At 42.9% G+C, this 24290-nt stretch overlaps 5 protein-coding genes across 7 annotated transcripts in view; 3 read left to right on the top strand and 2 right to left on the bottom strand.

Moving 5' to 3' along the window:
* The window catches only part of LOC108086985 (probable serine/threonine-protein kinase yakA), a 39755-nt gene extending 19990 nt beyond the window's left edge, over positions 1 to 19765 (top strand). The window contains exons 2-9 of one of the 2 annotated variants that reach the window (XM_043209184.1): positions 9217 to 9693; positions 9764 to 9871; positions 12300 to 12378; positions 14559 to 15442; positions 17230 to 17367; positions 17737 to 18212; positions 18270 to 18455; positions 18749 to 19765. In XM_043209184.1, coding sequence (XP_043065119.1) covers positions 9549 to 9693; positions 9764 to 9871; positions 12300 to 12378; positions 14559 to 15442; positions 17230 to 17367; positions 17737 to 18212; positions 18270 to 18455; positions 18749 to 18835 — 2103 coding nt within the window. In that variant the 5' untranslated portion in view covers positions 9217 to 9548 and the 3' untranslated portion in view covers positions 18836 to 19765. Of the gene's footprint in view, positions 1 to 9216; positions 9694 to 9763; positions 9872 to 12299; positions 12379 to 14558; positions 15443 to 17229; positions 17368 to 17736; positions 18456 to 18748 lie in introns of both variants that reach the window. The other variant, XM_043209182.1, reaches the window with a different exon arrangement.
* On the bottom strand, positions 1264 to 1947 carry LOC108086965. The gene has a single exon (XM_017184078.2). It carries the CDS (start codon positions 1780 to 1782, stop codon positions 1390 to 1392), a length of 393 nt encoding a protein of 130 aa, XP_017039567.1. The 5' UTR covers positions 1783 to 1947; the 3' UTR covers positions 1264 to 1389.
* Positions 2933 to 3917, bottom strand: LOC108086966 (serine protease 1-like). Its single transcript, XM_017184079.1, has 2 exons — positions 3095 to 3917; positions 2933 to 3039 (listed from the first exon to the last, which is right to left on the bottom strand). The coding sequence occupies exons 1-2, from the start codon at positions 3869 to 3871 to the stop codon at positions 3034 to 3036; spliced, it is 783 nt and encodes a 260-aa protein (XP_017039568.1). The 5' UTR covers positions 3872 to 3917; the 3' UTR covers positions 2933 to 3033.
* LOC108086986 lies at positions 15771 to 17063 on the top strand. 2 transcript variants are annotated; one of them, XM_017184116.2, is made up of 2 exons: positions 15771 to 16143; positions 16198 to 17063. In XM_017184116.2, the coding sequence occupies exons 1-2, from the start codon at positions 15832 to 15834 to the stop codon at positions 17008 to 17010; spliced, it is 1125 nt and encodes a 374-aa protein (XP_017039605.1). In that variant the 5' UTR covers positions 15771 to 15831; the 3' UTR covers positions 17011 to 17063. The 2 variants fall into 2 exon arrangements, with proteins under 2 accessions (XP_017039605.1, XP_017039604.1); XM_017184115.2 differs by having other exon boundaries at positions 15771 to 17063.
* Positions 19766 to 21224: 1459 nt separating the features above from the next.
* On the top strand, positions 21225 to 23599 carry LOC108086963 (pickpocket protein 28). Its single transcript, XM_017184076.2, has 6 exons — positions 21225 to 21795; positions 21847 to 22107; positions 22167 to 22371; positions 22430 to 22700; positions 22757 to 23015; positions 23164 to 23599. Exons 1-6 carry the CDS (start codon positions 21245 to 21247, stop codon positions 23408 to 23410), a joined length of 1794 nt encoding a protein of 597 aa, XP_017039565.1. The 5' UTR covers positions 21225 to 21244; the 3' UTR covers positions 23411 to 23599.
* The last annotated feature ends 691 nt before the right edge of the window (positions 23600 to 24290 follow it).

The following is a 24290-nucleotide window of genomic DNA, read 5'->3' as shown; positions in this document are numbered from 1 at the left end:
AGTTTTCTATATTTGTTCGCCGATTTTCCACGAATTTCCCTGCCTTCTCTTGTTGTTTTGAGCCAATTTCCACGCGACGTCACCATCAGAGATGGGAAAAACAAACTTAGGTACCTGCTTGTTTTCGCAGATGTATCTAGGTACATTTCTAATACAACCAAAAAATAATATTCAATCAATATTTTAATATTATTTCATTTAAAAGTAATTAAATCAATTAACTGTACCAGTCAAAATATTTTTAAACGATTTTCTTAACTTCTGGTGGAATATTAGCCTTTACCTTTTTTTAGATTTTTATAATTCAAAATTATGCGTATTTTCATGTTTAAATTATATCAGGTAACCTTTATGTCATTAGTTAGTCCCCCTGGTCTATTTGCTGTTTACTAGTATCTTTAACTCAATAAATAAATCAATTTTCAAACTCTAACCAGCGAGTTTAAACGAAATTTGCTGCCGTTGACTGTTTTAATGGACCACAAAAATGCGTGTGTTGGCAAAAAGCAAAACCGAAGGAACAACAAACAAATAACAACGGCAAACAGTGCAAAATATCGACAGTAAAAACCGAAAACCGAAAACAGGACCCAAACCGAATCCGCCGCATCCGCATTCAACCAAAAGCGATAGCCAAAAAATTTCGTATTGGTGTTTTGGCTTCCGCCTATTCCGCCCCCACGATTTTCCCCTTTTCCCTCCCATTTTTCGGCGGATTTTCGCTTGAAAATGTTTAAAGAGCCGCCGGCGTATATTTTCGCATTTAAGTTAATTTCTCGCACTGCTGATGTGTCTGCTGTAATTGGATAATTAAATAGGCGCCACAAAATTTGCTCTTCAGCAATCCGAATAACGAACATAAATATGATTTTCAATAATATACTTTTCAAAAAGTTGTTTAATGGAATTTATTGTAAAAAAAATCGGCAACAATTAAATTACCTATGAAGTCCTTTCAAGTGGAATAAATGTTTCCGTTTCTGTTTGTGCGTGGGTGAATCATTCGATATCAAGTGGGTTGTACGTACAAGGATTTCAGTGGATGACGCGCTCCAAAAAGCTAGGGTATTATTTAAATGGTTGTAATGTGAGAAGTAATTTTTCATATTATGAAGTTACAGCTAAATATATAGATTAGTGCTTTAACTATCTGTTGTTTTCGATTGGGTCAACCGAGTGTAATTGAGTTGAAATGCGATAGCCCCAACTGATATTTTTGATTATTCTTATTCAATAGTCATACTTCCGAAACCCAAAAAAAAATTTTTTTTTTGACTTTCAAGTGTACTTATATTTTCCATTCCGGACTATCATCATAGCAGTATTAACGTAATCTTAACAGTCAAGTTTTCCCACAGTTTTCGAGTTAAAGGTGCTTGCCCTTCACCTTTAATTCCTGAACACTGGACATCGCTTCTTGCTGGCTGCACTCCTCTTCTGCTGCTTCTTCTTTCTACGCGATTTGGCATTACCACTCCGGGATTTTTTAGATGACTTTGAGGGAATGTGGCGCACAGTGGTTTGCTCTGCTGACAGGACATCAATGCTCTGCCTGATCGCCCAGTCGCTTAATTGGCCAAATCTGGCGGGCAGATAGGCCTCCTCTTCAAACAAGGCCCTGTCCTGCGGACTGAGATGCTGCCAAGCGCTTGCCGCCTCCTCAATTAAGGTCATTGGAGAAATATCTCCGCATCCCAGGAAATATTCCCGCAGAAAGTTGTACTGAGCGCTGTGGCTGATGAACACTGGCCACTTGGAGGCAGCGGTCGTAGTTTTAGCCATGGTAAAGCCAGGAATAGAATACAATTTTGATATATCAAAGGCCAAACAATTCGTACTAGTTATTTTCAATTATGAACTTAATAAAATTTTGTAAAAAAAAATATATATTAAATATATACTCTCTATGCGTGTTCACATTACAAACCTAGTAAGGCTATTGAAGGGTTTTATATACTAAGACATCTCGGAATAGATTTTCGGGCTACTGAGTTTGGAATCTGTGTACGAACAATATAATTTACGAAAGTATTCGTTAGAGTTTAAAGGCCTTCAGTCGCATTTCCACAATAATCCGCTTTTGCTTTTATCGGGTAATCGTTGGCATATTCAGGCCCTTATCCGCATATCCTTATTACAAAGTGTCCATTACCGAGTCGAAAACTGTGCAAATAATTAAAGCCAACGAGCGATACGTATGACAGCGAGTGCAACAATTATTTGATTACTGTCGTCGCGACTGGCAGTTCCCCGATCAGTTCCCTTTTCCACGTAATTGGCGGAGTGATATATATGTATGTATAAATGCATACACGCCCAGCACGCCCACATCCCAGTAATCGATCCAGGAATTCCATAGGAACAGAACAGCTTGCTGGCCATTATGCAGCGAGTTATTCATAATTGTTGTTGCTGGCCAAGTGGCAGGAGAATGCATAACAAACTGAAAAATATTCAAGCCATTTTTATTGCCACACCAGACGGACCGCACACCAGATATATTTACGTATATATACACATGTGCATATGTGTATTTTGTAGGGACTGGCGATAATGAATGAATGCGCGCTAAAGAACCGCAGCCCGAACCCAAAAGAGGCGAATAAAACAAATAGTGAAACTGCAACTGCAACTGCGAGCAAAGGCCACAATAACAATAAATTTAACACTTTAACGGTCGTGCCAGTAGCGGCTATATATAATACGCCCAAATCGCATTAAATTATAACGTTACAAACGAAACAAATTATCGAGTTATGTTAGAGTGGTGTAATTTTAAATGGTGCAGCAGACTTTTAGGCTGCAATAAACTCTTATTGTTGAGTTTGTGTTGAACAAAATCAAACCTACAATAATTTTTTAATGAATTTTAATCATCATTCCAAAATAACAATTAGGGTAAAATTAGTTACCACCTTAAATATTTCATATATTTGCTTATCTTTTAATTTATTTGGGTTTTAAGTATTTTACAATTGATAAAGAACACATAATGTTTTTTGTATTTCGGCATATATATTCCGTTCAGCATTATTAATACTGAAAAAAGGCAAATATAAAAAACCATTATTTTCTTTTTGTAAAGAAAACTCACCCATTCGATGTAGCTAACTTTGTATATCCACTTTAAGTGATCGCTTACGCGGATGTGGATCGATGGCTGACTTGAATTTACGGCACAGTCGTCGGGACTGAGGTCCATCATCCCCAAGACGACGGGCTTCACTGTGGTGATTCCCACGACGGGTCCGCCGAGGTCCCCCTCGCAGATTCCCTTGCCACCCAAGCCGGAGGTGCACATCTGCCAGGAGGCCAGCGGTGGATAATCCTTGGCGCACTCCTCGTTGGATATGATCCTGACCACCATGCAACGCAGCCAGTTCTGCAGCGGTCCATGCCTCTTCTCCGCTCCCCAGCCGCAGGATATTGTCAGGTTGTCCACGTGGCGGTCCGACCAAGTTTTGGCGTTTGGCACCCGAATTCTGATCATGCGATTGTCCCACTTCATGTGCGGACACTTCAGCAGTGCCACATCGTGCTTCTTGTTGGGGTGGATGAAGTAGTTCTCCTTGTAGACCCTCGAAATCTCAAAGCCCTCCCAGCCTCTCCTCGATCCGATGTGGACCTCAACGTACTTGTACTTGCACAGAGTGGCCACTGTGAGGACCCATTGGGATCCAATTATTGTGCCGGCTCCGAACTCCAGCTTGGAATGGCAGCTCTCGGACAGGACGATTCCAACTATGTAAAGGATGGTATAGGGCTTGGCCCGAAACCCGCCGGCGATCCTCGGTTTTATTTTTTGGTCTTTTTCGTCTGTTTTGGCCAGAATTATAAATGATAAAATCAGCAATAATGCAAAAAGCTTCATTGGTGTGCGAGAAAAATCTTCTCTTTTCGTGACGCGTTTACTCTGATTGAAAGACAGATTGTGATATTTATAACTGTTGTTGGCACTATTTTTCTAAAAATATCTAATCCATGGTAATCCAATGTGTTGCGGTTGTCATGGTTAACTAATAAAAACGTTTACGGTTTGGTAGGTCTGAAATTATTAACATTCTGCAATTTTAATTTTATACTGTCAGTTGCAGTTGTTCTTTCATACTTTATTTTACTTATTTAAGGAATTTAAATAGAGGAAATATCTGTCAGCAATTAAAATCTTATTTTGCAATGATCAACATGTGAATACCCGCAGAGTTGGATGCTCGTCATTTTAAAGTGCAAATTTCTTGGCGATTTAATTGTTTAAATACTTTCCGATTTTCTCGTTTCACTTTATCCGTTGCAAATTTAATTTGTTTAATGAGCAGCGCAATAAAACGCATTTACTGTCAAGTGATAAAATGGTATTCCGGCTTCGAAGCCCTGTGTTTTTCCTTTTTTTTTCCGCCACCCCCTGGCATATTTTTCATTTATATGTGGTCCACATGTCAGTAGCATTTTCCGACCATTTCCACAGCCTGTTGACATGCAGCAATTATTAACTTTTGTGCGGCTGCTGCCATGGCGCCGTGTGTTTGTTATTAATTTCTTGTTATTTATGCAAATAGTTGGCACTTAATACGTCTGTAAATACATTTACATATTTGTTTCTTTTTTCACTTATTCTTCTGTAAATTGCTTTGTGCATTACGATAAATTAACAGCAAACAAAAGGGACAATGATCGCCCTGTGACACGTTCACTGTTTATCGAAAATATTGACTTCTTTTTCCGAATTTAAACTCTTCAGCAAGTATGAATTTCAAACTAAGGTCTGGTGTGCTCCGAATTCCATAAACTCCGCTGAGTTATCGCCAGCAGACGTGAAGTCATCTCTGGGCACATACTGATGCACTTAGAAAAAAAAAACTCTATGAATACCATTTAATTTAGAACAATCAAACAAATGTTTCATATGTAATTAGGATTCTGTTGGCAAAGGTTTTTTATGGAATCTTTTTTTCAGATAATTGTTTTACAACTTTATGTGAATGAGGGCATACTTTCCTCTCAGTGTCTGCATATGCACTCCAAGCTCGCTGGATCCGATTCAGTTTGGCTTGACTGGGGTCACGTCTGCGGGTTCTGGATGGCTTGGTCTGCCACATCCTGGACCGCCTTCGTCCTGTTTGACTGCTTATGAATAAAGTTGTTTGCTGGCTTGTCAATACACACACGTCATCATCATCATTCCTTCTCCATTTTGGCCAACCCCCCTTTCCCCCACCCCCCTTCAATTGGGGTTATTTGTCGCTCTATCTGCCCCGGATCTCTGGGAGTGAGTCCGCCCACCCTTTGTTGACTTTTCGGCTTTCAATGGGCCACGGCGTCTATTCATTTTTTGTGCTTCGCTATTAGGGTTGCCATCAACACCACCCCCTTCGTCCCCCCGGGCAATTTGAAATGAAAAGTTGTCTGCCATATAAACATATGTACGGTTGCGAACAAGATGAAGAAAAAAGCACAAGATGATACGAGGTAGGCAGTAAATAGCAACAGGCGTGGTGACGAAATGTGTCCTTTGACATTTGATCGCTCGCCTCCGATAATCCTGGCCGCATCGCATCGTTGGCTCTTCAACAACTTCGCCGGCTTAATGGCTTGCTGCATTATTTATGGCACGTCGAGGTCCCATCAAAACGCTTTAACACGAACTGCTGCTGCAAAAAAAAAAAAAAACAAGGAAAATAGGAGAGTAAAATACTTGGAAAAGCAGCAGCGAAATGTAGTCCACCGAGTCGTTGACTTTAAGCCGTAGACAATGCGGGGCATTAGGCATCCCGATCCTGAGCGGATGCAGCAAAAGTAATTAGGCACTTTGTGGGGAGGGTCAATTAGCTAGGAAGGTCATTTGCTAAATAAACGAACATTTGGTTTGACATAATCATAAATGGGAAGTAAAAATGCAATCGAACTTATTTCAATTTGTAAATCTTTTATTGGCTTAAATGCTTAATCTTTTATCTTTTTTGCAGTTTTAATTTGTTCTTTTAGTTGAAATATGTATCTGCTGTTCAACTCCTTTCCAAGAGCATTAAATCTCCGGCTTTTCCGGACTAAAAACCCTGTTTGTGTGCCTTTTCCACACTCAATTACAAAGTTCAGCTCACATGTGCCAACGAGGAGGCGCCTCTGTGGAAATCCTGGAGTTTAGCCGGCGACGACTTTTACTTACTCACTTGCCACGAAGCGTCTTAATTTACTTTTGCGCTCAGGAGTCTGGAAAATAAAAGTGCAAACGGTGGCTGCCTTTGTCCTGTGGGCCTATGAAAGCAGCAGGACTCTGAAAAGGGAAGAGAGGGAAAAACTACGGCAATTTCCTGCACATTTTCTAGCGGTTGAACTTGGGCCGTCGACTTGCTTCGTAGTGCAGTTAATTACAATTAGGCCGAGTTAACTAACCACTTGCTGGTCCTCGAGAAGCTCTACTACCGCACTCTGAAGTCCGCAGGATTAAACATAGTCATCTTAAAGAAGACAGCTCCTGCTATTCTCGTCTTAATTAAAGTTGCTTTCATTAATATGCCGAAAGCCCCGAAAAGTAGGCCACAAAAACTGTTGCATATTCAAGCGTTTATTCAATACGACTTCACAGGGGGGTTTTACTGAATGTGGTTGTTGCTATTGTTGTAGGATTTCCACAATGATGAACGTCAGACCTCAAGGAAGCTGTTATCCCATGCACAATGAGAAATGTATTCAAAATAAATCATTTGAAACCAATTTTAGACTCACAAAGTTTAAAACAAATTCTTTCTTTGGATTTTTACATGTTAATGTATGGTTTGAAAAAGCAAGAAAGATATTTGTTTGATATCCTAAATTATCAACTCCAAACATCTGCAGTTTTTGTTCTCTGTGGATTTGCCATCGGCGTTGTTCGTTCATTTGCAAGGACAATGCGACACAAAAATAGAATCCGTTGAACGAGTGAATGAATGCCTGAATGGGTGAATGAATGGATGAAAACCAGACAGGAGACTGGCAGGCAGGAATGCCATTATAATAAATAAAGAGCCTTTCACTCATAACTGGCGCACAATGCAGCCAAAGCCATGAATATATCCCAGCTCCTTGCGACTCCTTTTCTGGTTCCTCCGTTTGATTTATGCCAAACAATGCGAAAGCGCTTTTAATAAAACTGATGGGAAAAGCTGTAGATAGTGATCAATGAATACAGTAGAATCCTGTTATAACGACTCCGCTTATAGTGTCCGTCCGGGTTTTGCGACGAAAACTCGATGGTTTGGTTGGTCCCCATACAAAGTTATATGAAAGGGCCTCCGCTTAGAGCGTTTCCGCTTTTAGCGACAAACCGCTTATAAGAATGAAATTTTTCAAGAAAATTGAAAAATTTAACCGGATATTGCGTCGTGCCGGAAAAAATACAGTGCCGTAGTTCCAAATTTAAGCATCAAAACACGCTGTTAGAAATGTATGAATTTGTCAGTGATCGGCACCCTTGCTTGTGTGCGTAGCAGCGACACGAAGGATCTTGCACTGGCACAACTCTCTGTTAGTTTTAGCTGTCGCCTTAACTACGCTGCTGCAAGAGAGAGAGAGAGGGAGAGAGAGAGAGTCGAAGTGCAATGCCGACTACACACTGCGTGTGCAGACCTTGTAGCCTATTCCATGAGATGACCCGTTATATTTCTAGTTTTTTCTGCTTTTTTCGGTGAAAACTGAATGTTTTAATTTGCCAAATGCAATATGTGCAATAATAAGCTCATTCAGTTTTCAGTATTTAGAAAAACCTATGGTTTTGAATTTAATTTATTCAATTTTTCGTTTTAATAAAAAAATTAATTTGATTTATTTTAAAAACCTATTACAAACACAGCAACCATAAAATAATCAAAAAAAATTTTTTATTTCTTCCTTTTGCTTAGTGCGTCTTCCGGTTATAACGACGAAAAATGGTCGGTCCCTTGAAAGTCGTTATAACCGGATTCTACTGTATTTACTAACTTTATGCAGCCGCAGGAAAAATAATGTACTTCCGCAAAATAGAAAAAAAATCCTGTTTTAAAACTAAAATTATAATATGGTTTCATAAAAATGTGTTGATTATTACTTTACTTTTTTTTAGGTACTAATGATAATGGTTTATATGGAAATACATTTAACATTTATTATGGGATTTTGTTTATATTTGATTTACCATTGGCTGACTTTTTCCATATTAGATTCAAGTTAAAGCGCCAAAAGCTTTCACAATTAACACCAACTGGCGCGCCCATAAATCCGCAATAAATTCTGAGGGGCGGGGGATTGCATAAAAATCACATTAACAATTTGCTAGTACACGAGTATTTTATTTTTATGGCTGCATGTTTTATTTTTATTTCATGCACGTCTTTTGTACATTTTAATGCCCTTTTCACACCCACACCCCCACATATGCAAAGGAGCCGCACACGCACACATTTAACACACATGTTGCCACAATGGCGGTGGTGGCAGTGGTAGTGGTGGTGGTGTTGGTATTGGTGTGGGTGAGTGGGAGCGAGAGGGGCAGAGTGTTGGACAAGGAGGCACTGCACTGTTGCCATCGAAAGCGCAATAAAAACGCTTAATTTTTCACTTTTACAAGAGCGGCAGAAAAGTTTCTTTGTTGTTGCTGCTTCGGCACCTCCTCTCATTTTTATCATTTTCCCTCGTTTTCCGGGGAGAGGAAAATGGGTGCGAAACTGGGCGAGTCCTTGTGTGTGTAAGCCATTCGAAAGTTATTTAATTTAATAACAAGCTCAAAACATGTTTCCAGTAAAAGCAAATGTACATAAATATGAGGAAAGAATTAAGGGGAAAATACCCATAAACAGGAAAGAAATATATATAAGCTATATATATCAAAGAAATGTTTTTAACACAAACATTCTGAAATTCTGACTTTACTTATAGTTATAAAAAGAGTTTTTTAACAGAAAGGCTTGCATAACCGAATATTTTTATTATTTAAGCTTTAATTCACAGAAAGTTTGTTTTAATTAAAAAGGCACTTTTGCATTTTAATTGCCTTGGTTTAAGATTTAAACCCCAAAAACAACACAAAAACGCAAAACCCGAAAGCCATACCCATATTTAAATGAAACACAAATACGCGGACAGCAACCGATCCATCCGTTGATATCCATTTGATTTTTAAGCCTGACGACAAACAAACAAACGCAGACAAAGGCGAATGTGATTTTTATTTATTGTGCGTGGCGTTTTGCTCTTATTTTTCAGATTTCCCAGCGAAATACCAAACAACCGGACAATCTGCGGCCGCTCACAGATTTGGATTCGTTAAAAAGTGAAAATTCCGCTGGGAAGTGCGAGGGGAAAACAATCCGACTGCAAATGCAATAAGCCGTCGACAAAAGCCCTGTCTAATCCACAGAAACCAAAAACAAAAAACAAAAAGGAAAGGGAAACGCAGCATTGAAAACGAGGACAACAGGAGGGTTTTCGCCAGAATTGCGTTCTTGTACTTTGGACACACGTGCGCCGCGGCTGCGCCCGTGTCCTTGGCAGGTCCTGTGACGTCGCCACTAGGGTCCTCGTCCTCGGCCGCCACCATGAAGCTGTCCAAGCTGTCCAACCAGACCAACTCGCAGGATCCGCAGGCGGTCAACTCGCGCATCTTCGTGGGCAATCTGAATACCTTCCAGTGCTCCAAAACGGACGTGGAGCGCATGTTTCAGATCTACGGCCGCCTCGCGGGTAAGTCCTTGTCACCCAGCCGCCTCCTTTCCTCACCCACAAAGTATCTCAATATCCGTGTGCCCCGCAGGCATTTCCATGCACAAGGGCTACGCCTTTGTGCAGTTCACCAATCCGTTCGATGCCCGCAACGCCTGCCACGGCGAGGATGGCAAGACGGTCCTCAGCCAGACATTAGGTGAGTCCTTGCCACAATCCCTGCAATGTGCGTGCGGGGGGATTTTCTGAAAATATGACAAGAAACATTTACTTAATATTTAATAATATATGGGAATACCTTCTAAAGTGATAATGACTTTTATAAGATATTTTTGAAGCCAAAGAGAAGATAAGATGGGAAGTAATATTAAAAAATATGAATTAAAGTCCAGCTTAAGAGCTCCAGTATATAAACAGTTTATAAATACTTTGAAAGTTACTTTTGGTAAGAAAGACTTAATAATTCTTTTAATATGATAAAAATGTTTTCCAATTAATGATGTGTTTTTGGTTTCTTATAAAATCAACAGAATCTTAGTTTTTCAGCCATCAATACCCAAAATCGCTGTTTAATTCCTTAGTGTAGTTTACCTTTAATTTTTAAATTTTTTAGTTAAAAATGAGGAAACGGCTGTCTTAAATCTGTGCAACTGCCGTGTGCCTTGAAATCCGCGCTAACGAAGGCTGCTGCTTTGCATAGACATTCCAGACCTTAACCCTCGTCCTCGCCTTGGCCAGAGTTGCATGTCCGTGGGATATTGCCAGTTTACGCGGGGCTAAAAGGGGTTGGGGGATGGGAAGTCGACGGGTTAATGGCCGCCGGCAGCGGAAGCGTTGCACTAAAATCGAACAAACGCGCGAAAAAAGCCACAAAGGCGGCGGGAGGACCAGGAAAAGGTGCGGATGGGTTGCGATGGCTTGTGTTGGCTTATGGCTTACATAGTAAGCAATAGTAATGAAGGAGCGGGCCCCTGGCCCGAGGATCCTGGCATGTGTAGTGGCCATATCTCCGGGCAACCTCCGCCGCACTGATGTCTGAGTATTTCGACGGGCGGAAGTCGCTGCCGGCCGCAAAAACTTAAAGTGCGGCCGACATAAATCTTGGCACGATACTTTTAATGAAATTTCAATGTTGTGCCAGTCGACAGTCGACTGTCTTCTGTGTCTGCCCTTTTTTCCCCCCCTCCCGACTATCTGACAGTCTAGTCGTTCGGCGTTTAATGAAATAATTCAACGCCAGTTGCAGCTGGCATGTTGACGGTTCTGCAAGTCTCACTTGCCTTTATTTTTTTTATTCTTCTGCAGTGCGTGTGTCTCGTGTGGAGAACAAGTTAATGCACTTAGTGCTCTGTGTCGGCTGATGACGCTGCTTCTGCTGCTGGCGGCAACGCTGCGGATACTTCATATTCATACGCCCCGTTCGCCGGCGAACGGAAAGAGAAATTCCGCGGCTCTCATAAAAAGCACTCCCGCTTATGCAAATGCAGTTTGCTAAATATGGAATGCTAATTCCACTGATTAGGAAAAAGAGAACCAACAACGGAGTGGCCGGCTGGCGTAATATTTCATTGCTACGCGCCATTGACTTTGAAGCCCGGAGAAATGCGGCCAGGCCAACTAAAGCGATTTACACTGGGGGAAAATAGGAGGGGGCTTTCCCCGGCTGGCTGGAACTTGTGCAAATCCTTCTTACGCTTTTATCCTTAATCTTAATTATAGCCTGCCAGCCCAAGAGTCGGACAGCGAGGCAGGAAAAAGGAAAGCGCAAGTAACAGAAAAGCCAAGAAGGAAATAAAGCAGCTGTAAAAAGAAAGTGGCGAAGCCATCACGCCCGCTTTTCTTGTAGTATTTTTTTTTAAACCAAACCCACCAATTTGTAGATAGCTCTTGGTTGCTCTGAATAATTCCCCTTCTGTTTTTTTTCTGAGGGAGCGGTGGCGCAGCCGTCGCACTTCAAACTTTGTCATGAATTATGATGAACGAGCGTGGGCCTCCCTTTCCCTAAAAATAGCTTTGCATACAAAAAAAGAAAAACAGCCTCTGTCGCACCCTTTTCATTGGAAAACCAAATGCGGTTAGCCTTTGTGAAGATTTTTGTACACTCTAATCAAATAAAAGAAAATAAACGAATACAAAATACAAGCATAAAGTTTTGTAGATAATTAACACTAAACGAAGATAAGATGAGTTAGTTTATCACTTTTAAGTAGTATATTTAAATCTTCAGAGCATTTTGGCTGCGACTATCTGCAACTTAAGCTTCTACATCATCGCTTTTTATGCATAAACAAGAACTGACAATGGTTATTCCAGCTTTTGCATACTTTTATTAAGATTAATGATTGGGGAGCAGCCAGATTGAATTAACCGAGGAATGCAGTTGGCCGATGGACATGCACATTGAAAAGAGAAAAACATTTTTAATCACTCACATCTTCTCCATTCATTTGCATAATGAAAGAGTAGAATAATAAAGAATCGCCTTTGTCCAACCCAGCTTTTTGTTTAATGTTTAGACAATGACTTCAAAGAGCAAACATTTTTTGTGTATTCACATTTTTGGGGGCATAAAACAGATTGCCTTTTGTCATTAAAAATTTTCCATTACCAATTTTCTTTCTCTACAGATGTCAACATGGTGGCCGAACCGAAAGCGCATCAGATCGGAAGGAAACGCCAGAATGTGAGCAAAACCGGAAACGATTGGTGAGCCTTACGCAGGATTACGAAGGACTCCATCTGGAATCCCAGTTCACTTTTGCCCCATTTCAATTTAATCAAAAGTTAACTTTGGTCAATTTAACGCCGCCATGTGGCATTTGCTTAGACTCTATTTACATATCATTTAACGGTTGGCTTTCTTTTTTGTTGTTGTTGTTGTGGGGTTTTCCGGGGTCCGCACAGGAAATAAATAAATAAATAAGAAACCATTCATCAGGCGATGGGGTCGCCCATTGTTTCAACGGCAATCCGGCATAAAATATTTGGCTGTCAACGGCTAGCCGGGTTTTTTGGACCCAGCCGGAATACTTTCGGCCAAGTTTTCGTCTCCATTTCACTTTGCTTTCCCTCGGAAAGAGAGGGTCAGCCGTTGTTCGAGTGCTGCGTCAACTCACACACACAGGAGGACACACAATATAGGGAAGTACCCTGTGGATCCTGTGAGTGACAGTTGCAATGTATGCCATAATGTCCTGCCGCTGACATGTGCACTTGTTTGTCTTTGTCGTCGCGCGGCCTTAATGATGACTGAGCGACATTCACAATTTATTTGGGCCTTGAGCTCCAGACCTCCAGAACTCCAGAACTCCAGACCTCCAGCAACTCGTGTGGAAATATTTAATTTAAGCTTAATGACGCCGAAACGAAGTGCGTTTCGTTGGCTTTAAAAGGTACATCGACCAGGGGGAATGCCAACTGACATCGACTTGATTGTAATTAAAACGCAAACATGTCAGCCCCCCACTATGAAACTACATACTCGTATGGCCAGGTGCTCTCGTGTTTGTCATTAAACGGCTGCTCACCTTTTTCCCGCCCTCCGTCGACCGCACACAAACTGACCGAAAAAGCCGCAATTGTTGCACTCCGCCTCCTTGCCAGGATATGCCGATACACTCGGATATGAGCCACCCCCACTTATCTGACCACAATTGGTTGGCTTTGCCAGGAGGGGAGCCTTCGTCCTGTTTCGGCATTTGTATCAATCACTGGCAACATAACCCGACGGGCGGGCCAACACACAAACACAATTGCCAAATGACAATTCAAGCGGCGGCAATGGCAGCCTAAACAAATATTGACGAACTCGGGGGTTGGGTAACTGAGTGACTGACTGACTGACTGACAGTGAGGTCGGGCAACAGTTGGCAGGCTGTTCATTTGCAGTTAATGAGAGGGTATCAATATTTGCGGGTGAACTCGGTCAGGTGGTCGAAAAAGTAACTTTCCTGTTTTTCTAACGCTAAATATTAATAACTTGCAGTACCACAGCTTAATAAAAAAATAATACATTTGTTTAATTTGCCATATTATCAATTTTGACCCTTTCGTTAACTACGACAATTTTTGTCCGATCTCAAAGTGGCATAGGTATCTCTTAAAATTTGTGAAGGTATTCCCGAACGAACTGCTTTTACATTTTTTAAATCGGAGATGGTCAATTTTTTTATCCCTGTTTATGCCAGATTTTTCTGGGTTTCCAGTAAATTGCAATAGGAGACCCAAGTCAGAATTTCCAGAAGTCACAACTCGTACAATTTTTATCTGATCTTAAAGTGGCATACCTTTAAAGATTTGTGATGGAATTCCTGAACGAACTGCGTTTAAATTTTTTGGATTATGTGAAGGTCAATTTTTTTTTGACTCCTGTGCATGTCAGATTTTTCAAAGATTTCCATGAATTTCCAGCGGAGACCCAAAGTAGCACTACTAATAGATCTTTTTAGTTTTGTATAAATAAAAGATACATTTATAAGACTCGAATTAATCATTATTTTATTAAAAAATGTTTATTACAGCTTACTAAAAATGTATCTCTAGTTGTCCAGGGTATATACTATTCGTTTTTGGGACTTAAGAACAGCTTATAATTTTTTTGTTGGTTTCTCAGCAGCTTTCTTTTTGGTGTTGACCGCAAATGACACTTCAATTAGCGGACAAATGTTTGTTGAGCGGATAACCCACACTTAATATCTATTAAACGTATCTTTAACACGTTAAAGATGGTCATACAAATTATGCATTAGAGTTCATAACAAACAAAATAAGTCAAATTGAATTAATCTATATTTCTGCTCTATTCAAGAAACTTATTTTATCAAAAAAATGTTAATTTGGTTCGTAAAATATAAATAAAATAAATAACAAATTTGATCTCTTCGCAGGGACTACTTCTACGACAGCTACTGCTCCTCGGCGCTGTTGCGAGGGGGCGGCGGAGTGGGCGGGGGTGGTTCGAATGGAGTGCGGGCCAAGAAGCGGAAGCGCCTGATGACCAACGGCAGCGGATTGGCGGTGGCCGTGCAGCAGCAACAGCAACAGCAGCAGCAGCATGGATTGCAGCCGCAGCAGCAACAGCAGCTGCAACTGCTGCAGAACGTGCAACAGCAGCAGCAGCAGCATCACCAGCAGCAGCAGCAGCAGCACCACCAGCAACAGGTTGCTGCCGTCGCCATGGCGGCGATGGCCAATTTCCTGCCGCAACAACAGTTGCTGCTGCATCAGCAGAGTCTGCTCTCGAATGCGGCGGCGGTGGCGGGCACGGCGACGGCCACTCCGGGCGCCCTCCACTGGTCGCAGTACAAACAGGAGCAGCAGCAGCACCACCCGCATCCGCACCACCCGCACCACCAGCAACCGTTCGGATTCCAGCTGAAGAGCAGCGTGGCTGTCCAGGCGACGACATCGCCGCAAAATGCAAAGTCAGCGATAATTGCTAATCAAACGGGGCTCGGCGAGCCGTATCCGGTTGGAGCCGCCTCCTTTGCCTCCTCCCATCAGCAGCAGCAGCAGCAACATCAGCAACAGCAGCAGCAACATCAGCAACCGTTGCTGCAACCGTTGACTCTGGCATTGTCCCCACAGCAACCGCAGCCCCATCAGGCGGCGACGCCACTACAATTGCACAGCCAATTGATGCAGCAACATCAACAGCAGCAACAGCAACAGCAGCAGCAACAACAGCAGCAGCAGCAGCAACAGCAACAGCAGCAACATGCTCAGGAGCAATTAAGTTTGCATCAGCAATGGGGACCATTCAAAGTCTACAGTGAGTATTGGGTTTGCCCAAAGGGAAGCTGAAAAATTGGGGATAAAGCAGGAGAAGTATATTTTAATGATTGCCTGTGGTATCATCTTGGGAGTTTCCAAAAAGAGTAGGAGTGAGCTATTAGGAGGTAACTAAGAGAAAAATGAAACAATAAAATTTCTTACCGAAGTTTATTTTGGGGAATATTTGTATATTTTGAGCAATGGATAATTCCGTTTAATGTTATTTAAATAGTTTTGTAGATTGAAATCATTTTTTTTAGAATATGGTAAAATAATAAGAATTATTTAGTACTTCGTAAACTATTTAATACTAAGGCGTTTCTAGTTTTCCTGCGTTAACGTGTCAAAAATGTTGTCGCCTGACGACAGCTTCTCCGAAAATGAGAAATGTGTCGATGTGAAGGACGTGGACCAGCTCTCATCACCATTATCTCAGTGATTGCAACCATATCCAGTGTCGTCGGGGATCAGGAGCAGGCGATGTCCTTGCCTCTTTTGAAGGCGAAGTCACAGCAGCGCCTGCCGCCGGATTACGTGAAGGGAGTCCTTAGTTTGAAGGGCAGTCTGCTGGCCAACAAGCACTCTACGGCGCAGGGTTCTAATCAGCAGGCGGCCAACTCGGGCATCAAATCGGGCATGAGGTACACGCCGCAATTGGAGGTGCAACAGCAGCCACAAAGTCGGCAACAGGAGATTCAGGTTGAGCCCGTCGCGAATCTGAGGCCATCTCACAGATCCCTTCTCCACTCCCAGATGCCGACGGTCAAGTTGAATCGATACAGTCAGGAGTTCCCGGCCGCCCATCTCTTCCAGCCGCCCTTTGTTCCCCTGCCGAGAGTGGGGGAAACAAAGGAGTCGCAGGATGCGCCGCCAACTGCCGAACAACTGGAGTTGCTGCAACAGTTGTCCGATTTTTTTGGCCAGCGGCAGCAAATCCAACAACAGGTGGACCAGCCGGCTAAGTGCGCTCAGGATCAGGAGGGAAAGGAGCTGTGCGATACAGAAACCACCACTGAGTGCAGCGAAACCACAAAGGCCGAAGATTCGGTTACCGTGGATGTGAAGAACAAGGAGACGACAGCCACGACTCGGGCGAAGCCTTCCGAGGCCCCGAAAACAAAGGCCACCAAGTCCACCACTCAAAAGCCTCCTGCAACTACTCGCCCTACGAAATCCACTACCAAAAAGTTGCCCTGTTGCACTAAGCCGTCGAAGAAGATCATTGCTGAGGTTCCCAATGTGATTAGCTTTTCGCTGAATATTCAGAATGAAAACTCCGACGAGGCAAAGTCGTTGAAGCAACAGCCCCGAAACAATAGACATGCGATTCAGCCTGATTTGCGTATAAATGCCATAACCAACTTGCTGAGATATCGGAGAAAAAGTGCCATGGAAGCTGCTCCGTATCCTAAACCCTTTTCCGCGTTGAAGGACCAACAATTGCATTTGGAGAGTCGAGTGAAACGAAAAAAGGATCGAGTCCTGGACAAAAATCAACTACTTCAGGCTGAGCTTAAGATCTGGCCCATTAGCATACGATCGCATTTAATTGAACCATTTAACTGAGTTGAAAATAAATATATTTTTGAAGAACCTTAAAAAATTTAGGGGAACGTGGATTTATCAATTTTTTTTCCTTGAATAAACACTTAAAAATATTTAGAGATAAAGCAAACCTTAGCTTTTATTTTATTTCGAATAGGGTTCTAGTGTCTGGTTTTCTCCACAGTTTTTCACTTGGTTGCAACACGTTTTTAAGACCCATATCCTTTTGCATATTCGCAGGCAATCCGGACACATTAATCTGCGGCAATTGCCGGGAGTCCTTCGGCGAGCTGTCTGAGTTATTGGACCACAAGAAAAGTTATTGCAAGCTGAGGTTCACATGCAAGTGCCAGGATGTTGCCTTTGCGGCGAGTGCAAGTAAGTGGGCGTTGCTCCTCTTTTGGGGGGCGTGGCAGCGGCAGCGGCAGCTTGTCTGTTGGCAATTAATTTATGATTGTTAAACACTTTTTGCCCCGGCTCCGTCCGAAATGTGTGTGTGTTTGTCTAAGGCTCATTCTGAGTCGGAGGCGGAGGCGGAGGCCTCTGTTTGCCAGTCAGCAACATCTGCCGGCCATTCAGCAGGATGTCTGTGGATTCATGTCCTGCGGCTGCTTGCAAATGCATTTAAAATTGAGTTATTTATGCGCCAGCAGAGCCTCCGCAGTCGGCGCCCCTGCAAATTCCAACTTAAATAACTAATTAATTCTCGCATGTCTTTCCCCCGTTTTGCCCCTTTTGAAATTGCAGAGACTCCACCGACGAGCGCCAAATTGCTGTGCGCCGTTTGCAAGGATGCGTTCGCCAATCCTTGGGATTTGATGGTCCACGCACAGGCCGCGCACATGGTTAACATTTACGAGCTGGGCGATGATGAGGCCAACAGCACCGGCGGCGCCAACAATGTTGCAACTGCAACGGCGGCCGTGGAGAATGGACACTCGGCGATTTCCCCCGATGAGCTGGCCACAAAGCAGCAGCAGGAGCAGCAGCAGCAGATGCCAGCATCATCAGTGCTTAACAAGGAGCACAATAACAATAACAAAATTAGTAACAACAACAACAACAACACTGAGGCCAGCAACAACAACAATGGCCACTCGCCATTGTCGCCCTCGGGAACGGGAATCATAATGGCATCGGGATCGGCTGAGAATGGGAATGCCAGCGACATGGACTCCAATTGCCTGGACATCAAATTCAGCCCCAGCGGGAGTCCCAAGGAGGTGGGTTCGATGCCCATCCCCTCGCCCGGCAGAGATTCCCTAATGATTCTATTGCAGGATCAGCACAGGGACGATCTCTCCCTGGACGGACGACTCTCGAGCAGTTCGCAGCAGACCCATCACTCGGATGAGCTGAATGTCAAGCTGCTCAACGGCTCCGTCTCCTCGCGGGGCAGCTCCCCCGGATTGGAGGCGGATGAGCCGCCGGCCACCAGGGCCTGCATTGTCCGAACCCTGAGCATTGTGAGTATGAATAAGTCTTGGTAAATTGATTAAACAAAATATTCAGAATGAAGGAAATTTCAAATCAATTAAGGCAATTATGCAGAAAGAACAGTTGTTAATCTAGATTTAATTAATACTTAATGAGTTTGATTTCAATGAACAAAGCTTTTTGTTAAAGTTTAAGTTTTGATTTTATATTTGTACGTAGACATTTTAATTATGAAAATTCAGTGTTTCTCTGCTAGTAGTTTACAAATAAACACTTAATATTTATAAATGATTATTTATGAATATATTTGTTTATTTTCTAGGAAACTTCTGGGCCAACCGCTGCGCCCACTGCCAACGCCTTGAGCCTGATGTCGAGCAGCTTGAGTATGGCCCTCGCACCGCAATAGGTCAGAGGTCAATGGGAGGGTCAGAAGCCGCCTTTTCCGAAGTGGTATCTTGCGCTGTCGTAACCCGATACAAGTGCAACTTCTTCAGTATTTTTGTAACAGACTAACCTGGCAGGGAAGCTTAAAAGCCGGGAAACAAACAAGTGGAACGAATAACGTAAATTACAGCAAACATATCATTTTAAATTAGCCATAGGTATGACATACGAGCAGATATATACTGAACTGCTATATCAATTACAGCCCTCAGTACGTTTATGTGTAATTGTAATTGTAATTGTAAACGGCTTTGTGTTTGTGTTGTCTGCATGTCCTTTGGGTTTGGCGTTTCAAACGGGAGTGTTTATTTGGGTTTCAGAACTGCATAAGTGAACGTATAGGTAAAATTGTGGAAAGCTTAAACTGTCATCGCCTTTCGGCGGTGCTTTTTGAACGGTAATCGAGCTTTGTATATAGTTAATACCCACAACGAGGATACAAATTATGGAATTATAAGATCATTGTTAATACCCAGACAAACAAAGTCTGGCGGCGGCTTTAACCGATGTTAATATTTTTTGGATATCATTTAAGGTATAACGAAATCGTAGTTGGAACCAAATTAACCCACGCAAATTGTATATCAAAAGTAGCATAGTGACAACAGGTGTTTCAAAAACAAATTCGGAGAAACTTGCTATACATTATCTAGGATCGTAATCAAATATGCGTAACATTACTATCGACTATATTCTGTAATAACTATATCAAAAGTAGCGGCTATGTAAATAGGATAATCAACGTATTATGTACTTACCAAGCAAACAATTTGTAAACAGTAACAACATTCAATTCAATGTCCTCCAGCTAAAGCATATAAACCAAATAAAAAGTGAAATGTATTATGCAAACGAGAATACCAAATATATATATAGATATATATTCAATTGAGTCTTACTGGTTTTCTTACTTGGGAGCTACTTCTCTTTAATGGCGGGACTTTTCCCAACTTAATTTTTGGCGACGCATCAGAAATTCTATTTCGCAGCTCATTAAAATAAATGAAGATCGCCAGACTTTTCCAGACAGAGAAGTGTGTAAATGTTGACGGCTGGCAAAGGGAACAGAAAACAGGTAACAGCAAGTGCAAGGACAATGCCAACATTGTTGAAGGCACGACGTCACAATAATGAAAAGTTGCCAACAAAGGGTGAGTTAAGGTGCGCCACTTGCCCGCTTTTCCTTTTTGGCCGCGTTCACCAGGACCTCCGAAAAATTTAGACACAATGCCCCGAATGCAGTTCACTTTATTAAAATGCGCAGCCAAAATGGTCGCATCCTGTTGTGCGGTGTTGCCTGTCGGAGTTCCATTTTTGTTGTGTCCTTGCCGCTGGTCATTGAGTTTTTTACTTACTCTAATTAGAGGGTATGTTGGCTTTGTTAAAGAGCTTAAAGCATTTGTTTCTGGGATTAATTATAACATTTTTAGGAAATGAAATAAATAAATCTTCATTGTAAATAAATGAAGAGAACAGTTGTTTCTGAATACTTATTAATTTAGTTTTTAGAATGGTTGAACTAGTACAATCCTCAATTTATAATTTAAAATATGTTAAATTTTGTTTAACCATGTTTTATTATTGGTATCTGCTTACTCAATTTTACAAATTTCTCGCAACAATATAATTTTTGTTTCATAAGAGTGTATCCTATTCGATTTATAAATTCTTTTCGGGATATCCGTTGTGGAGCCTTGTTTAACCTGAGGATTTGACTCGACATTGTCGGCGTCTGCGGCCGTTTGCCATTTTGTTTCGAGGTCGAGTCTACGAGTTAAGCGCCTGCAGTCGAGTGCTGGTCGTCGAGTGGTTGCCGGGATTTAAAATGCATAAGCCCGGTGCGCCGGAAAGTTGCCTTTTTCAATTTGGCCATGGAAGTGGAACCCCGGCTGCACCTGTCGCGGTGGCGCACTTTTCCCGGCTTCCCGGTTTCTCGGTTTCGTGGAGGACGCGGTGACCCGGGGCTTGGCGAGCTTAAAGTGCGCGCCGGCTAATTAGAATGCCTCGCCTAGTGCAGGCTCAAAGGTAACATTTAGCAGTGGCCACTAGGTCAGAGTTGACAATTAGGTGGGTCCTGGTGGGAGGTAGTGGGGTGGGTAACCCCAGAGACTCTTCTCTAGAGCCAGTTTGCAAATTACGCGAGCTTAGCGAAATGAAGTAATTGAAACGCCACCGAAAACGCCACCTGCTCAAGCCGAAAAATACGTGGAAAATGGGAAATGCGGGGGAATGCGGGAATGCGTGTCGCAATTCTCTGGAGCCGCCGAGCTCCCCGAGCAGCCGCACCCCGCCGGATGGGTTATATAAAGGCCGGAGTCTTGCGTGCGCACCGCTGACTTAGTCAACGGATCTCGAGCTCGCCGGACCGACGATGTCGACGGAAAGTACACAACCCCATACGCCGAGTCACGAGGTGGCGGTGCGTCCGCCTCCCTCGGCGGCGAATCAATGGAAACGGGCCGCACTGATGGCCCGGATGGCACCGGCATTCCGGGAAACCGTATCCGATGACAGCGAGGACGAGGTGGACACCAAAAAGCAGATCAAATACGGCAGCGGCTTCCAGGCGGCCAAGGCCATCATCCACGAGTACTGCGACTATACGACCATCCACGGCATCAGGTATCTGGGGGAGAAGAAGCGGCCCTGGCTGGAGCGGCTCTTCTGGATCTGTGTGCTCGTCCTATCGGTTTTTACCTGCGTCAAGTTGACCCTCAACATCTGGGACAAGTGGAACAACAATCCGGTGATTGTCAGCTTCGCCGAGAAGTCCACTCCCGTGTGGGAGATTCCCTTTCCCGCCGTCACTGTTTGTCCGGAGACGAAAACCCGCCGGGCGATATTTAACTTCACGGGCTCGAATCATCAACTGCGGGATTTTAGGAGCAATATCACTGGCATACCGGATTTGACCGAAAAGACGTAAGTTGAGTATCCAGCTTAAAGAATTTCTCATGAGTACTTTTCAAATAGAAAAGGTTTATATGGCGCAGTGGCGCAGGTTTGCGAGCCCCACTTGCACGATGTAATTTTGGGAAAAAAGACCAGGAGGGGCATGGAAATAATAGATGCACTCACCGAAGTATCTCCGCTTTTCGATGACACCTATCTCAACTGCAAGTGGCGGAACTCGCCTGTCAAATGCAGTGATATATTCCACAAATTTGTGACCGAGGATGGAGTTTGCTACAGTTTCAATTCGCTGAGTCCTGCGGAGATCTTCAAAGCTGAAGGGTAAGAATGGGTTTTGGATGATAAGGAAATATCTTTCTGATTTAACACTTCTGTGGCAGCATTATTCCCGACTTTATATTCCGCGAGGAGAATCGTCTGTCCATGGATTGGAATGTGGAGGATGGTTATAGCGCTAGTGCGGACACTTCACCTTATCCCAATAGAGTTTTGGGTCCGGGAGCTCGAGCTGGTCTGTATCTCTTTATGGGTGGAGTTGAAATGGATTTCGATGACTTGTGCCGTGGTCCAGTTCAGGGTTTTAAGGTAATATTTTTACTAACTTCTATATTTTAAGGTGTTATTTAAAAAATATCCCTTGTAGATTTTATTACATACTCCTGGAGATGTGGCCCAAGTGTCCAAGCAATACTTCCGCATACCCTACGATCAAGAAGTACTCATTTCCATTCGTCCCAAAATCATTACCACTTCGGATGGCCTAAAGCACTACGAACCCAATCGTCGGCAGTGTTATTTCCAGAAAGAAAGAGAACTGCGTTACTTTAACATCTACTCCCAAAGTAATTGCGAACTGGAGTGCCTGGCTAATTTCACTTTAACAAAATGCGGCTGTGTAAAGTTTTCAATGCCACGTAAGTTGTTTCTTATTTTGTCCAAAGGTAATTAGATAATTAAAGTTTCTTTTTAGGTAATGTAAATATGCCTGTTTGCGGCGATGCCAGCTTGAATTGCTATAACCAAGCGGAGGATGAACTGCTGCTTAGGGAATTCAATCAGGGGAATATCAACTCGGGGGAAAATACACGGGGAGAAACGGAGTGCAATTGTCTGCCATCTTGCACCTCCATTGCTTATGAGGCTGAAATCTCCCAGGCTGACTTTGATTACAAGACAGTTGTAAATACAGATACGGCGGAGGGAAAAGAGGAGAGCGCCAAGAGACAAGGGTAAGTTGGTCAGAAACAATATATAATTATCTCTATATTCTTTTGTTTTTAAAAATTTACAATTTTAGCAATAAATATTTTATGGTTTTCTTTGAGTACTTTTTTTAATTTTTTATAATATTTGTGAATCTATTTCGGTGTTCCACAGAATGAAGATGTCCCGCGTGTCGATCTTCTTCAAGGAGGCGCAGTTCCTCACATCCCGGCGGTCGGAACTTTATGGCACCACCGACTTTCTTGCCAACTGTGGCGGTTTGCTGGGCCTCTTCATGGGCGTGTCCATGCTGAGTATCGTGGAGCTGGGCTACTTCTGCACGGTGCGCCTCATCTCGAACTTGAGGATGCGCCGCAAGACCCGCAAGGAGCTGCTGAAGGCGGTCAACAAGGAGGCCTAATCGAAGGACTCCTGCGGAGCGCATAAATGATTCAGAGAGATCCGAACTATAAGCCAAAGTTGAGCTGACTCTGCTGCTCCGTGTTTGTGTTGCGTTAAATGTTAAATCTGCAAACAATGAAAATAAAGTTGTACTCAGCACTAGACGGCCAATGCAGTCCTCTGTCTGTTGCGATACGACCCGCATACTGTCGAGTCTCCACTTTGTGTGTGCATTTCAAATGGAATCAATTATTTTATTGTGTGATTTGCTGCTGCCTTCGAAGCAACTCGATTCGATTCGATTCCGAAAGTCAATAGAGGACGTCATCGAAGAGTCGTAGACAAAGTCAAAGGGGCGCAGCGCATCTCGGCTTCCAGCTCATATGTTATGCAGGGCCAATCCTTTGAATCAGCAGCACAGGATATCCAAATCCTTGACTGGCATGGGGGATACCTTGGTTGGGCAAACATCGAGGCAGTCTCTCCGCTCCTTCGCTCGAGTTGTGCGTGCGGCTCTAATGGAAATCCAATTGAATTAAGTTAATTATGTTGGCAAATATTTAAACAATAGCAGCAATTTATGCACACCCAACCCAGACAATCTCATTCAGTTCTTGGCTTTAAAGTGCATATATGCACCGGCTGTCATTTAGTTTAATTCAATTGGCTGTGCGCATTATGAAGCCCGCGAATTTCCCACCAACATTCGTGCAACAGTTGTGCTCTCGACATTTGCTGAAATATGCAACGGAGTTCATTACGGCAACAAGTGTCGAAATGTGTCGAAATATTGCACATAAAGTTGACACATTTGCATATGCCTAATAAAATTTTCATTTCCATACGCGGCGAGTGCATCGCACGGAATCGCAGTCCGCAGTCCACAGTCCGCACTTTGC

Source organism: Drosophila ficusphila, unplaced genomic scaffold, assembly GCF_018152265.1.
Source record: "Drosophila ficusphila isolate 14025-0441.05 unplaced genomic scaffold, ASM1815226v1 contig_106, whole genome shotgun sequence".
NCBI classification, from domain to species: Eukaryota; Metazoa; Arthropoda; class Insecta; order Diptera; family Drosophilidae; genus Drosophila; species Drosophila ficusphila.
The sequence above is the reverse complement of the archived record's forward strand: the minus strand, read 5'-3'. Positions and strand labels throughout refer to the sequence as shown.